Below are 13181 nucleotides of genomic sequence, written 5' to 3'. Positions count from 1 at the left end.
AACATAATTATCAGCAATATCCTTGGTCATCGGGGATGTGTGTTCACAGTTTGTCATTGTGGTATAGTTAGCCCATCCACCCCGGTCAGGCGATCAAGTTTCTGGGCCCACCTGATGAAAATTGTTCCACCCTGAACCAATGGCCTTGCATTTCGATTCAGCTGGACATATAAGTCTGTCATTCCTGGATTCCTGGCAGAAGATGCACAGCGACTCGTCTATATATTCACCGCATTTGAAGTGCAATGGGATTTACACCTATCTACATCGTGTGTGTGTGTGTGTGTGTATGTGTGTGTGTGTGTTAGAGTGTTAGTGTGTTAGTGTTAGTGTGTTTTATATATATATATTGTTACGTTTATGGGGGGCAGACAATGATTACCTTAGAGCCAGGTAGAATTCGATAGATTACCATGCTCAGTATGTCTTGACGAAGAAGAAGAACCCCCCGTACATAAGTAGGGTTCCGGTAGACTGTGTCGTGTAAGTGTACAAGTGTCCCCATGAGAGGGGTGGGGTTATGTTAATTAGTTAGGGATTATGGGTAATGAATTCCCTGCATGTAACTGCCTCTGTTATTTCCCCTCTGTTCTTTATGACAATGCAGCACACACACAAGCCAGGCAATAGCACATTAAAAGACAGTAAATTCAACTACCGCTGGCACTGCCAGACGCCACATCACCACATCAAGCAGGCAGGTACGGGAGGCCACGCCCCGGAGAGCAGTGATTGGTGAGATTTGTTGAGCAAAGAAGAGAGGGACTGGCTGATAGGAGCAGGCCCGGGCGGTGTCGGATGACGTCAGAGCCTTGAGTACAAAGGAGTTGGAGGGCGGACATTTTCTCTCTCGGCTTCTGGATCTGAAAGTGAACGGGCGCCGATACGCTCTTGTGGTGGGACAGTCTGAATGAACGGTCGAAGTTTACGAGCTCTTGGCTGTTGGGTTTGGTGGTGAACGGTCATGTTCCGACATCATCATCATCATCATCATCATTGTGATCGTGTGGAGGAGCGAACTGCGGGCTGAGGCCTGCGGTTTTCCACAAGCAAACTGCACGGAGGCCTGTGCTGTTCCCGCCAAGGACGCGGGGGTTTTGACGATTCCCGAGGGGGTTCAGGAGACTCTCACAGCTAAGTACCAAAAAACAAACGTGCTTTATTTTCACCTCTATTTTTCCCTTTGTGTGTATACGGGTCCGTGTGGGAGCGCTCCATTTAGGAATCTTATTTCATCATGCATTCCTTGTTCGCCGGCATTTCTTTATAAAAGCCGGTATTTTTGTACATTTTAAATCGGTTGGCATTTATTATATTATCACAGGTTCTAAGACGTCCGGTGGGACCCGTGAAGGAAAGAGCTTCGTCCTCCCCCATGCGCACGTGTATTAACTCCGCTAAATTTTGACGGAACGCCTCGGAGTGTTAAGCTCGATCAGCAATCCGTCCGAGACCGGTCTTTATCGGCTACGGACAGCACAATATATATCACCAGCACCTATGTCTGATGGTGTTAGTGGTCACTTCCACTGTAAATTGAAACCCACAGAGGTGTAAGTATGTTAAATAATTCAACCGTAACCACATGCACTATAAAACACACTATACGTGACGTTGTACAGCATTTTTGGATATTCTCCCAATACAAGTGAACTCAAATCTATTCCAGTCAGGTCAACATTTTAAGCCCTTTTGCATCTGAATTTGGAAAATATTTCTGAAATTATGTCCAAAGAAAACCTTCACTGTGTATAGTGCCTGGTGTCGCTGGACACTATGGGAGGTGATTATAGAACGCCAGGGGGCGATGATCAATTTGCATCAAATCATAACGTGTTCAACACATAATGGATTACAATTTAGCATGCAAAGTTTCACAATTGCAGAGAAGGTGCACATTGGTGGTGCTTATCTGCTGAAATATTTTAAAATATCTTTAACCACAATCTTGGGTTAGTAAAATATTAATATGGACATCTAAATATATATATTTTTTGGTCTAACGTTATTCATTAAGGTATAGGGATATAATACCGTTCAATGAGACTATGATGCTTCCTTACCCTCCTAGTATGAGATGATGCATGTAACCCCTCCGATGGGACCTCCAGATGTTTTGCTGGGCAGCCCTGTGGCAGACAGTGGAGGTTGGGTGGATGTAAACAAGTACACTCTGCAACACACCCGCTACCCCAATGTGTTTGGCATCGGCGATTGTACTAATGTTCCAACGTCCAAGACAGCTGCAGCAGTTGGTAAAGGAATTATCAACAACTCGCTACACATAATGGGTTATATGTAGCCCTGCCTCTCCATCACGCAACCTTGCCGCCTCCTAACCCACATATTGCATTATGTCTGTGAAAATGAGCGATTGTATGGCTCCTGCATTTCAGCGGCCCAGTCTGGTGTGCTGGACAAAACGATGACAGCCATCATACATGGGAAGAAATCGACGAAAAAGGTATGTCCTGTTGTTTTAGTTATGGTACCCTAAGGTTTCAAAACTATAATCCACATTTTTTTTTTTTTTTTTTTTTTTTTTGGTAATGGTAATGTTATTGCTTATCTGCTGTTGTCAAACCTATGTACAGTACGATGGCTACACATCTTGCCCGCTGATCACCAGCTATCGTACCTGCATCCTGGCGGAGTTTGATTTTAACGCTGAGCCACTGGAGACATTTCCCATAGACCAGAGCAAGGAGCGACGTACCATGTTCCATATGAAGGCTGACCTCATGCCTTTCCTCTACTGGAACCTCATGTTGAAGTAGGAGCATAAATTCAGCAAAACAGCAATTCGGTGGCGGAGGTTGTTTTCACTGCTATTTGTCTGTCTGTCTGTCTGTCTGTCTGTCTGTGTTTGTTTGATTGTTTGGATGGTGCTCTATAACTCTATACACTTAATATAATGCATGATGAGCTCTAGTTGCTAACATGTTGTTTGGAAAGTGAAAACTTGGTAAACTTGGTTTGGAAAGTTTTTGTCACTGATCTACACATAATAAAAATATTTAAAAAAGGAACCCTGGTGTTGGGCTAGCGGCTAGGGTGCCGGCTTAGGATCCCAGGATCCTGGGTTCGAATCCCGGTCGATCGCTGAATTAACGCCAGGGGGGTTGACTCAGCCTGTCATCCTTCCGGAGGTCGGCTAATTGAGTACCAGTTCACTGGTAATTCCCTGTTTGTCGCTAAAGGTGGCAAAAAGGGTTGGCGTCAGGAAGGGCATCCGGCCATAAAACATTGCTTCAAAAAGGGGACCAAAAAACAACAACAACCACGGTTCCCGAAAAAGGCCAACCCCCGCTTGCGGGGAAAAATGGCCTCTAAAGGTGGTCACTGATCTACACATGATACCCCATAATGTCAAAGTGGAATTTTAAAAAGAAATTTGCACAAAATAATTTAAAATGAAATACAGAAATATCAAACCGACATAAGTATTCAGCCCCCTGAGTTAATAATTCGTATAAGCACTTTTGGCAGTGATTACAGCTTCAAGTCTTCTTGGGTATTTCTGTATCAGCTTTGCCTATCTGGATTTGGGGCGTTTCTCCCATTCTTCCTTGCAGATTTGCTCAAGCTCTGTCAAGTTGGATGGGGAGCATCGGTGAACAGCAATCTTCAAGTCTTTCCACAGATTCTCAGTGAGAATCAAGTCTGGGCTTTGGCTGAGCTACTCAAGGACTTTCATGCTCTTGTTCTGAAGACATTCCAGTGTTGCTTTGGCTGAATGCTTGGTGTCATTGCCCTGTTGGAATGTAAATCATCACTGCAGTGTAATGTCTTTTGCACTATGTGGCAGGTTCTGCTCAAGGATTTGCCTGTATTGGACTCCATTCATTGTTCTCTCTATCCGTACAAGTCTCCCAGTCCCTGCCGCTGAAAAGCATCCCCATAGCATGATGGTGCCTCCATGCTTCAGAGGAGGGATGGTGTTAGATGGATGATGAGCTGTGCTCGGTTTCCACCAGATGTAGCGCTTGGCATTCAGGCAAAAAGAGTTCAATTTTAATCTCATCAGACCACAGCATCTTTTGCCTCATGCTCTGAGTCTTTCACCTGCTTTTTGCAAACTCCAGGCATGCTGTCATATGCGTTTTTCTCAGGAATGAAATCCGTCTGGACACTTTCCCATAAAGTTCCGATTTGTGAAGTGCAGCAGAGACTGGTGTCATTCTGGCAGGTTCTCTCATCTCAGCCAAGGAACTCTGTAGTTCTGTCGGAGTGGTCAATGGGTTCTTGGTCACCTCCCTGACCAAATTCCTTCTTGTCCGATTACTAAATTTGTTTGGACGGCCAGCTCTATTAAGAGTCGGGGTAGTTCCATTTTCTTTCCATTTCCTAATGTTGGAGCTCACTGTGCTCTAGGCAATTTCCAACACTCTAGAAATTGGTTTATACAGAATCATTGGAATCTCCTGCGATGAAGCTAACTCTGGGGGCCTTTCACTCACTCACTGCAGGCAGGTTGGTGGTCTTTGTCTTCTACCTTCTACTGACTCTCTTGAAAATCCTCTCTATCTCTTTGCTGACGACTCTACTCTCTGTCGCTCCATTCCTCATCCCTCAGATCGGCAGTCTGCAGCCTCCTCACTCTCTGCAGACCTGGACAAAATCACAGACTGGTCAAACAAGTGGAACATATCTTTCAATCCTGACAAATCTCACACTCTTGCAATGTCTCTCCAAAAGGACCGACTGGACAACCCTCCCATCTACTTTCTCAACAATCCTCTCCAAGAAGTTCTGTCGCTCAAGCTTTTGGGTCTCACTATCTGCCATGATCTTTCTTGGGAAAACCACATTTCCAAGCTGGCCTCCAAAGCCAGTCGCCGACTGGGCATCCTCCGTCGTGCGAAGTCCTTCCTTGGCACACCTGAGCTCCTCACCACATACAAGGCTTTCATCCGCAGCTCAATGGAATACTGTTCCCCCCTCTGGGCTGGTGCTCCTGCCTCACACCTTGCTCGGCTTCACGCTGTTGAGGCCAAAGCTTTCAGAATCATTGGAATCTCCTGCGATGTAGTCAACACCGAGGGCCTTTCACTCACTCACCGCAGGCAGGTTGGTGGTCTTTGTCTTCTACCGACTCCTCTCCGGCCTTGCTCCCCCAGCTCTCTCTGTGCTCTGTCCCCCCCAATATTCCTTCAGGTCGCACAAGATCTGCCTGCAACCCTCTTATGGTTAAACTGCCAAAGTCTAGGCTCTCTGCTCACCTTCACTCTTTCATTCCCCTTTTCTCCCGCCTCTGGAACAAACTCCCCCACTCCCTTCAATCCCACTCCTCCCTCCAGGTCTTTAAAACAGCTGTTCACCACCATCTCTTATCTTCCCCCATCGAAAACCTTGATCTTTTCTACCCCCGGTAATTCACCCCAGAGTCCTTGCAGTGTTCATATGTTTTATTCCTCTCCCACCTCCCCCCAAGTCCTCCCGACGTCCCTGCTCTCAAATGTTGTGTTTGTGTCCTTCCCGCTCTTCCCCCTCTCTTTTGTGTCCTTCCCCCTCTCTCCCCATCTTGTCTAACGCTCCCCTTATTTTGTGTTTTATGTGTCGGTTTGACTTTTTGTGTGATTAATGTTAGCTCTTTCACGAGCCTCGATCTTGTATACAAAAAATAAAGAAATAAATAAAATACCCTTTCCCAGATGTATTCCCAAATCTATCTCAGAGTTCTACAGACTTCTTTGGACTTCATGGTAGAGTTTCTGCTCTGACATGCACTGTCAACTGTGGGACCTTATATAGAAAGGTGTGTTTCTTTCTAATTAATGTTCAATCAACTGAATTGGCCACAGGTGGACTCCAATAAAGTTGTTGAGACATCTCAAGGATGATCAAAGGAAATTGCATACACATGAGCTCAATTTGGAGCGTCAAAGCAAAGGGGTTGAATACTTATTGACTCGAGACATTTCGGCTTTTTCTTTTTAGTTATTTTGTAAATATTTCTTTAAAAGAATTCGACTTTATCGGTGACGTCCAATTTTAATTTAATCCATTTTTAATTCGGGCTGGAACACAACAAAATGTAAAAAGGTCAAGGGGTGTGAATACTTTCTGAAAGGACTTTATTTTACATTTCACAATAATGTTTCTGTTGATTGCTTGAAATTTTAACATTTTCTCTTTGTGCTGCAGGGGCTTTTGGGGTGGACCTGAGCCATACCGCAAAATAATGGGCCTTGGCCTGCGGAAGTAAGGCTGGCTCGACGGCACAAAACAAGACAAACACAACCTTTTGCTTTCACCATTCAAGCTCTTTTCAAAGCATCTCTCAATATATTTCATTCTATGTTTATTAATTACCTTAAAAATAGCTTACATTTAATTTTCTATTTCCTCCATTTAGTGTATTCATCTCTACAACCTTCTTTTATCAATCATATTTTGAATTGATTGTTTCAATCTTTGGACCTTTTGGATTACCATATTAACTTTGCACACAGTTGGGTTTATGTTGGATGGGGTTTTATTTGAATGAGATTTTTTTTTTTTTTCGCATTTAATGATGAGATTCTTGATTTACAATTTATTACTCTCCTAGCATGGAATTATTGCTCTTTTCAAAGGATCCCTTCTGGGCTTGAAACGGTATCATTCTGGGCTTGTTTGCCTTCTCTCTTGAGGCAATATATTGTCGTGTTCAAGCCCTCCCTGAAGATGGACCACTGAATGGATGGACCAAACTGCTTTTGCTCCCTGGACTGTGATCAAATTATGGTGGGATCAAAGAAAGCCCATGAGAACCTTAGCTCTTGTAAAACCAACGGATTTATTTCCCAATACAAGCAGGGGAGGATTGAATTCGACGATGGGACGGGAGGAAAGAGAAATTCAATAAATAACTATATACAATGAGGTTAAAACAACTCCAAAGAAACCTGAGCATCACACGAGCTTCACAGACAGGGAAAAGGAAACAACAACCGGGTGGCCTTTAGCCTGCTGTGGAGATGGCGAGCAGTCTCAAACATGCAGCCGACAAAGCAGGCCATGAGGTAGGCGAGTCGGGGAGCAAGGCGAAGACAGGAACACGGGCAGGCAGGCAGGATGATGAAATACCACGTCTCAGGAGCACAATCAAACCTCTCAGGAGCACCAAACTCTACACCTCCCTCAGAGTGCTTTTTCTACTTCCTTTCTGGCACGATGCCAATTCTCCTCAGGAGCCTGATTAAATTTCGTCAGGAGCACCAAAACTCTACACTCTTCAGAGCGAGCTTTTTACACTCCCTCTCTGGCACGATGCCAATTCTCCTCGGGCATGCTTTTTTTCACACCCTCTCAGAGTTCCTGGACGTGCCACTCAAGTTCCTCGCCTTCTCCCCGGACACTCTCCGCCCTCGAATACGTTCATAGCTCCACCCCCATCAGGAGACTATCATCACTTCACCCCCTCTCTCCGAAGCCACACCCAGTCCTCCGCACTTGGGAGATTACAAGAGTCTTTACACACAGTTCCTTCACTTTAAACCCAAGATATTTAATACAACGCACCACCCTCCATATGGTGCACATTCAAACAGACAATTCTTAAGCTACATGTCCAGGTTATACATCGGAATTGGCTAATTACTCGTACACGGACCATTATACTCTATATCTGAGTTTTATCTGTTCTGATGAAAGATAATCCCCCCCCCGACAAATGCTCAGCATGCACACAGGGCTCGAGATGCGTACTCGGACACGACGCCACTACCGGCCCCGAATCCTCCGTACCACGGATAACTCCACGGCACAGAGGGTTGTCGACCAATCACTGACGCTGACAAAGGCGACTGCATCAAGCAGGGTCCTAGCATCCACAGTCTCGTTACCTACTTGTTGGTACAACTACCTGAGCTAGGGTCCATGACCTCAGCGTTCACCAGTCTTCCAACTACTACGGCCGAGCGAACTGTGGCTGAACGCTGGCTAAGACTACCGAAGTGAAACAGAACTCTCATCTATCTATTACGTACACACTATATCCAATCATCGAAAGAAAGGACTCAAATTAGCAGGTTTACCAAATATAAGCACTATGTACAGCAAGCAGGCAGGCAAAGACACCCATAATAAGTATTTCCCTTATACAAACTTGCTTACATAGACATGGCACCATCATTCATTCCACGGAAGAAGGAGACAGGAGGAATAGAAAGAGGCAGTTCAGAGTATTGGTATGACTCCTCACTTCCTTCACACAACCAGGCGGGGCTGTGTTGGTCCAAATGTGGGAATGTTTGGGAGGGGGGAGGTTAGGTTATGGTGGATGGGTGGTGTAGTGTCGATGAGAGTGCAGCATAGCAATAGCGTAGACTTCGAGGAAGGGTGTGAGGCGTGAACAATGCCTCACCCATGTGGGGACAGAGGGTAATCGTTGATAACTCTTAGGGATGTTGATTCCCTTTGTGCATCCAAAGTAGACAGTTAGAGGTTCTTAGAGAAAGCAAGAAAAAGACAGCATAAGTATATGCGCAGCCCCACGGTGCACCGTAGACCTCGGCGTCACCGTGCCCTAGTTTCGCTCTGGATGTAGGGTCGTTCGTCCAGGCAGGAAATCCCTTGAGCAGGCAGTTTTCTTCTTGATGTGTTCCTGGCACACACACACCACAGAGCATGTCAGAGACACGTAGTTTCCCAGATCAGATGAGCCATGTCATTAATTCGATTTGTCGGTTAGAATCCCTCCCCGTGTCTAGAGGGTTGAAGGATGCATATGCATTGTGGGGGTTTAGCTCGGACTTCCCCCTTCTTCATGCAGTATTCAGTCACCATCCAGAATTTATCCAGTATGGAAGAATTTATCCAATATCCCGTAATCTATGCAGTCTCCCATACCCCGTCATTCTTCACCACATTGCGTGCTTTCCTTCCTAAATAAAGTTTCAAATCTTCACCTCCCATAAATAATTATGGATCTGCAGCTCACTGCAGACCCCTTCAAAAATGGGGTTTAAAAAGATTGGCTCATTTAAAAACATTTCAAGGGAGTAGTTACAGTTATCACGGCACACGGTAACCACCTGCCATGCCTCCAGCACACTCCTGTAGAACAGGGGGACTGATGCAATATCAACTTTCTTGGTGTCAATTAGGAACAGTTCTTGATCGTAGCCGAGTTTCCCTGCCTGCCGAAGCAGGCAGTGAGCCAAGGCCTTCCACGAGACGTCCGTATACAGCAGTCGACGAAGCGACAGGAGGCGAAAAGCCATCACTTTGTTGGTAATGGCGATCAGGCCCTGTCCTCCTTCAGCAACAGGTAGTTTAACGCAACAGGTTTGAGCCAGTGCTTTCCCCCCCAAAAGAAGTCAATAAAAATAGATTGTAGTTTTTTAAGAATAAGTGCCATAAAAACATGCCAAAGCATTAATGCTGCGAGGTTGTTTATAACGAGGGTTCGGCCCCGATAGGAGTGTTGACAGAGTAAGCCCTTCCATTTTAGCAGCCACTGCTCAGTCTTGGTAATCAGCGATTCCCAGTTTTTAGAAGTAAAATCCTGAGTGCCGAGAAAGACCCCAAGGTAACGTATCCCATCGTGTGCCCACTCAAGCTGCATTGGCAGGGTCGGAGGGGGGATACCATTCCGTGGACCGAAGTAAAGAGCTTTGGTCTTCTGCCAGTTGACCTTTATGGAGCTAGCCAAGGTAAACTCATTGATGGACTCGACCAGGGCACAGATATCTTCATCAGAATGAACAAATGTGTAGAGGTCATCCGCATAAGCGATGGTCTTTACCGGATTGGCCGAGGGCAGAGGACAAAAGCCGCGAAGCCGTGTGCGCAAACGACACAGAAGAGGCTCAACGGAGAGAGAATAAAGAAGGCCGGACAAAGGGCACCCTTGGCGAATACCCCGAGTCACAGAGAAAGGCTGACTTAAAATATTATTCACCTTAAGCAGGCTAAAAATGTTATTGTACAATAATTTGATGTGACCGATGAAAGTTTTCCCAAAGCCAAACCCCCGTAAAAGGGCAAAGAGGTAAAAATGATCGATGGTATCAAAAGCCTTTTCTTGGTCTAAAAACACGAGACTGTAGCGACCCATGGGTCCCCCAAGCAAGACCGGCATCAGAATCTCCTTGCTCCAGCCGGTGACGTCACCGGCGGGGATCCCCGGCGCCAGAGTGGCTGGTCACGTGACCGCCAAAGCGTGCCGCGCGTGCGGGTATAATGAGCTACACCTGTGGATCACGTGACCACCGAAGCACGCCTCGCTTGAGAGGCGTGGCTTTCTGTTTCGGTTTCGGTTTTGCTTTATAAGGCAGCCCGATAAACGGGCTTTTGAGTGTTCCCGAGTTGGTTTTACGAATAAACATCTTCTCGGACGAGTTTGTGCCTTGCCATCCTTTTATCCGTATTCTGCTGGAGTCCGGACTCCTTCAAGACCAACATTTCTTTGTTCCGCGGTACAAATGTCGATCACGTCACGCACAATAAAAATACAATCATGTATTGTTCTTTTTGGGATACAGTCGGATTGATTGGGGTGTACAATATCCCCGATGACAGGCTTGAGGTGGTTTGCGTTTTTGAGAAAGAGTTTCTGAGATAATTTTTATAGTCCGTGCAAAAGAGGGGAATTGGACACCAATTCCGAAGTTGTTGAAGGTCTCCCTTCTTGGGTAGAAGGGCAAGTGCAGCCCTACGGAAACTGATTGGTAATAAGCCTGAATGCAGGCCCTCAATTAAGAGGCCGAGCAGTTCGGGTCCCAGTTGGTCCCAGAAGGCCTTATAGACCTCCGCAGGGATTCCATCCAGCCCCGAAGCCTTGCCCATGGGCAAAGAGTTCCCCAAAGGTAACTTCCTCGTCCAGTTGCTGCCGTGCAGACTCAGACAGGGTTGGCCAGGGAAGCAGTCATGGAAAGAATCACATCATTTTTTGTGTTCCTGGCACAATACAAATCTGAAAAGTATTCTTTGACCAAAGTTCTGATCTAGTTTTGGTCCCGAGTCGTTCGACCTCCTTGCGTGCACAGCGAAGTTATTTGCTGGTTTCTCTTCGCTCGCAGTTCCAAACCAAAGAAGAATTTTGAAGAGGTATCAATAAAACGCAGGTTCTCCATTCGTAGTCATATTAGAGCCCCTCAAGCCCTCTTCGCGCAGAGCTCAGCAAGGAGGGCTTTCTTCTTCACAATTAAAGAACAAGTCCTTTCAGCGCTGGGGGCCAGAAGGTTTGATTGCAAAGAGAAGATCTCTTTGGCGATGAGAGATTGTAGCGCTGTTTCATTTTACGTACAAAAGGAGTTATATTGTTGGCAAAAGGACCTAATCTGGGCCTTAGCGTTATCATACCATTGCTTAGCGGCTTCCACAACATTCGAACTTCCCAAAAGGCTCGGAAAGCATCAAGAAACGCGTCATCTTGCAAGAGACTCACGTTGAAAGTCCAGTAAGCGGCATCGCAATTTCGGCCGGAGAAAGGACATGAAGAATAGCCATATGGTGGTCCGAAAAACCGCTCGGGGCTACATCAGCGAGATCCACAACGTTTAAGGAGTCACAGTTGACATAGATTCTGTCCAACCTCGCAAGAGACAGCTGGCCATTTGCACAGCGGCACCATGTATATTGACGTGCGGATGGATTCTGGAGCCTCCACACATCCACAAAGGAAAACTTAGGCAATGCTCTCCTTAGAGGCACCAATCTTGCTGGATGAGGCTCTGCTCCATTGCGATCAAGAGTGGGGTCTATTGTGCAGTTGAAATCCCCACTCAGACAAACAATACCATCAAAGTCAAGGTGTGTGAGAGTAAAATCCAACTATGTAAAAAAATTAAATCTTTCTGTGCTATTACTAGGTGAGTATACATTAGAAATTTACTGAGACGAAATGCCCTTTAATAATTTCTTTAAAAGCAACACCCTGTGCACAGAAAGAGTGATGCAAATAGAAAGCAACTCCAGCACGAGAGCAGGCCAAGCTGCGAAAGAACCACTGTCCTTTCATCATTCTGGTCCATTCGCTAATGCAAGAAGGGCTACACCTCGTCTCTTGCAAAATAACAATATCAAAACGTTTATGCTGGACAAGCAACTTTACCTTGGCCTTATGCAGGGGAGAACACCCCTCATTAATATTTCAGGTTACAATAGAAAAGGTCATCTTGTAAATTTAAGGAAAAATAATTAGGTGGGGAAGAAGTCAGACTGTGCCTGCAGCTCCTTCCTGGCTTTGAGCACACATTTCCTAAAGTGAAACACTTGTGACTCTGTCACACCAAGCTGTTCTGCCTTGAGGAGGACATGTTTGGAGGAAGTTATGAAAGCAGACAAATCTGAAAAGAAATTATTGGTTTTGATTTGTTTCTTTCGAAACGTTAATTGAAGAAACTTTAAGATCTTGGTGTATGAAACTTCAGCGCCTCCCTCGGAACCTTGAACCAAACCTGGATCATTCCAGGCTTCAATACTAGCACCGGAGGCAAGCGACGAGGCACCGTCTGAGTCATCATCAGAGTAGTTTTTATTTACATTGACATACTCTGAAGTGAGTGTTTCCACAGTGGTAAACTCACCCTTTACCGGAGGTGGGACCGGTGTTTCCGTAATGGGGGGTTTTAAAATCCACGTGAGAAACTGAAGTTTCTGCAACGGAGGCTTCGCACTCTACCGGAGGAGAAGAAGTGGTTACATTTTCCGCCTCCATTGTTTCAGCCATTTCACACTCAACAAGGAGTGGGGGTGCATCAGGCACCTCATTAGAGGTTACCTTGCCAGTAGCCATGGAGGTGTTTACGATCGGATCTGGGGCCGTTGTACGTGGCTCACCACAATCAGGTATGGAAACGTCTTCTTCTTCTACACCTAAAACGCTGAATCTGTTTTGCAAAGCAAAACCAGCCGTGGACGAATCCGTTTCTGAAGCAGGAACGTTAAGCTCCTTTGCCGGCGCCATCTTTTTCGGACGGCTCGATTGCACGTCCTCACCAACCCCACCACGTTTTTGCCTCTTCTTGGAGGTCACAGTGATGAAAACCCCTTCTTCCGCCGGGGGTTCCTCAGTTTCCAGCCTCAAAAGTGAAGTCTGATCCAGCATCCTGGATGTGCCACTCGAGGCAGCGTTTGGCTCTGTCCATGTCGATGTGCCACTCGAGGCAGCATTTGCCTCAGTCCGTGCAGATGTGCCACCGGACATAGACGTCAGACAAGCACCTTTCAAATGTCCGTGCTCCCCGCAG

General features: G+C 46.0%; 1 protein-coding gene across 1 annotated transcript in view; it reads left to right on the top strand.

The window, feature by feature from the left end:
- Positions 1-10328, top strand: part of SQOR (sulfide quinone oxidoreductase) — a 40197-nt gene extending 29869 nt beyond the window's left edge. The window contains 4 exon segments of the mRNA XM_068122150.2: positions 2072-2255; positions 2397-2464; positions 2595-2773; positions 6148-10328. Of these exon segments, the coding sequence (XP_067978251.2) occupies positions 2072-2255; positions 2397-2464; positions 2595-2773; positions 6148-6208 (492 nt within the window). The 3' untranslated portion in view covers positions 6209-10328.
- Positions 10329-13181: the final 2853 nt, after the last annotated feature.

This window comes from Myxine glutinosa, chromosome 7 (genome assembly GCF_964187855.1).
Source record: "Myxine glutinosa chromosome 7, kmMyxGlut1.1, whole genome shotgun sequence".
NCBI lineage: Eukaryota > Metazoa > Chordata > Myxini > Myxiniformes > Myxinidae > Myxine > Myxine glutinosa.
Note: the sequence above shows the minus strand (reverse complement) of the source record. Positions and strands in the feature narration are given on the sequence as shown.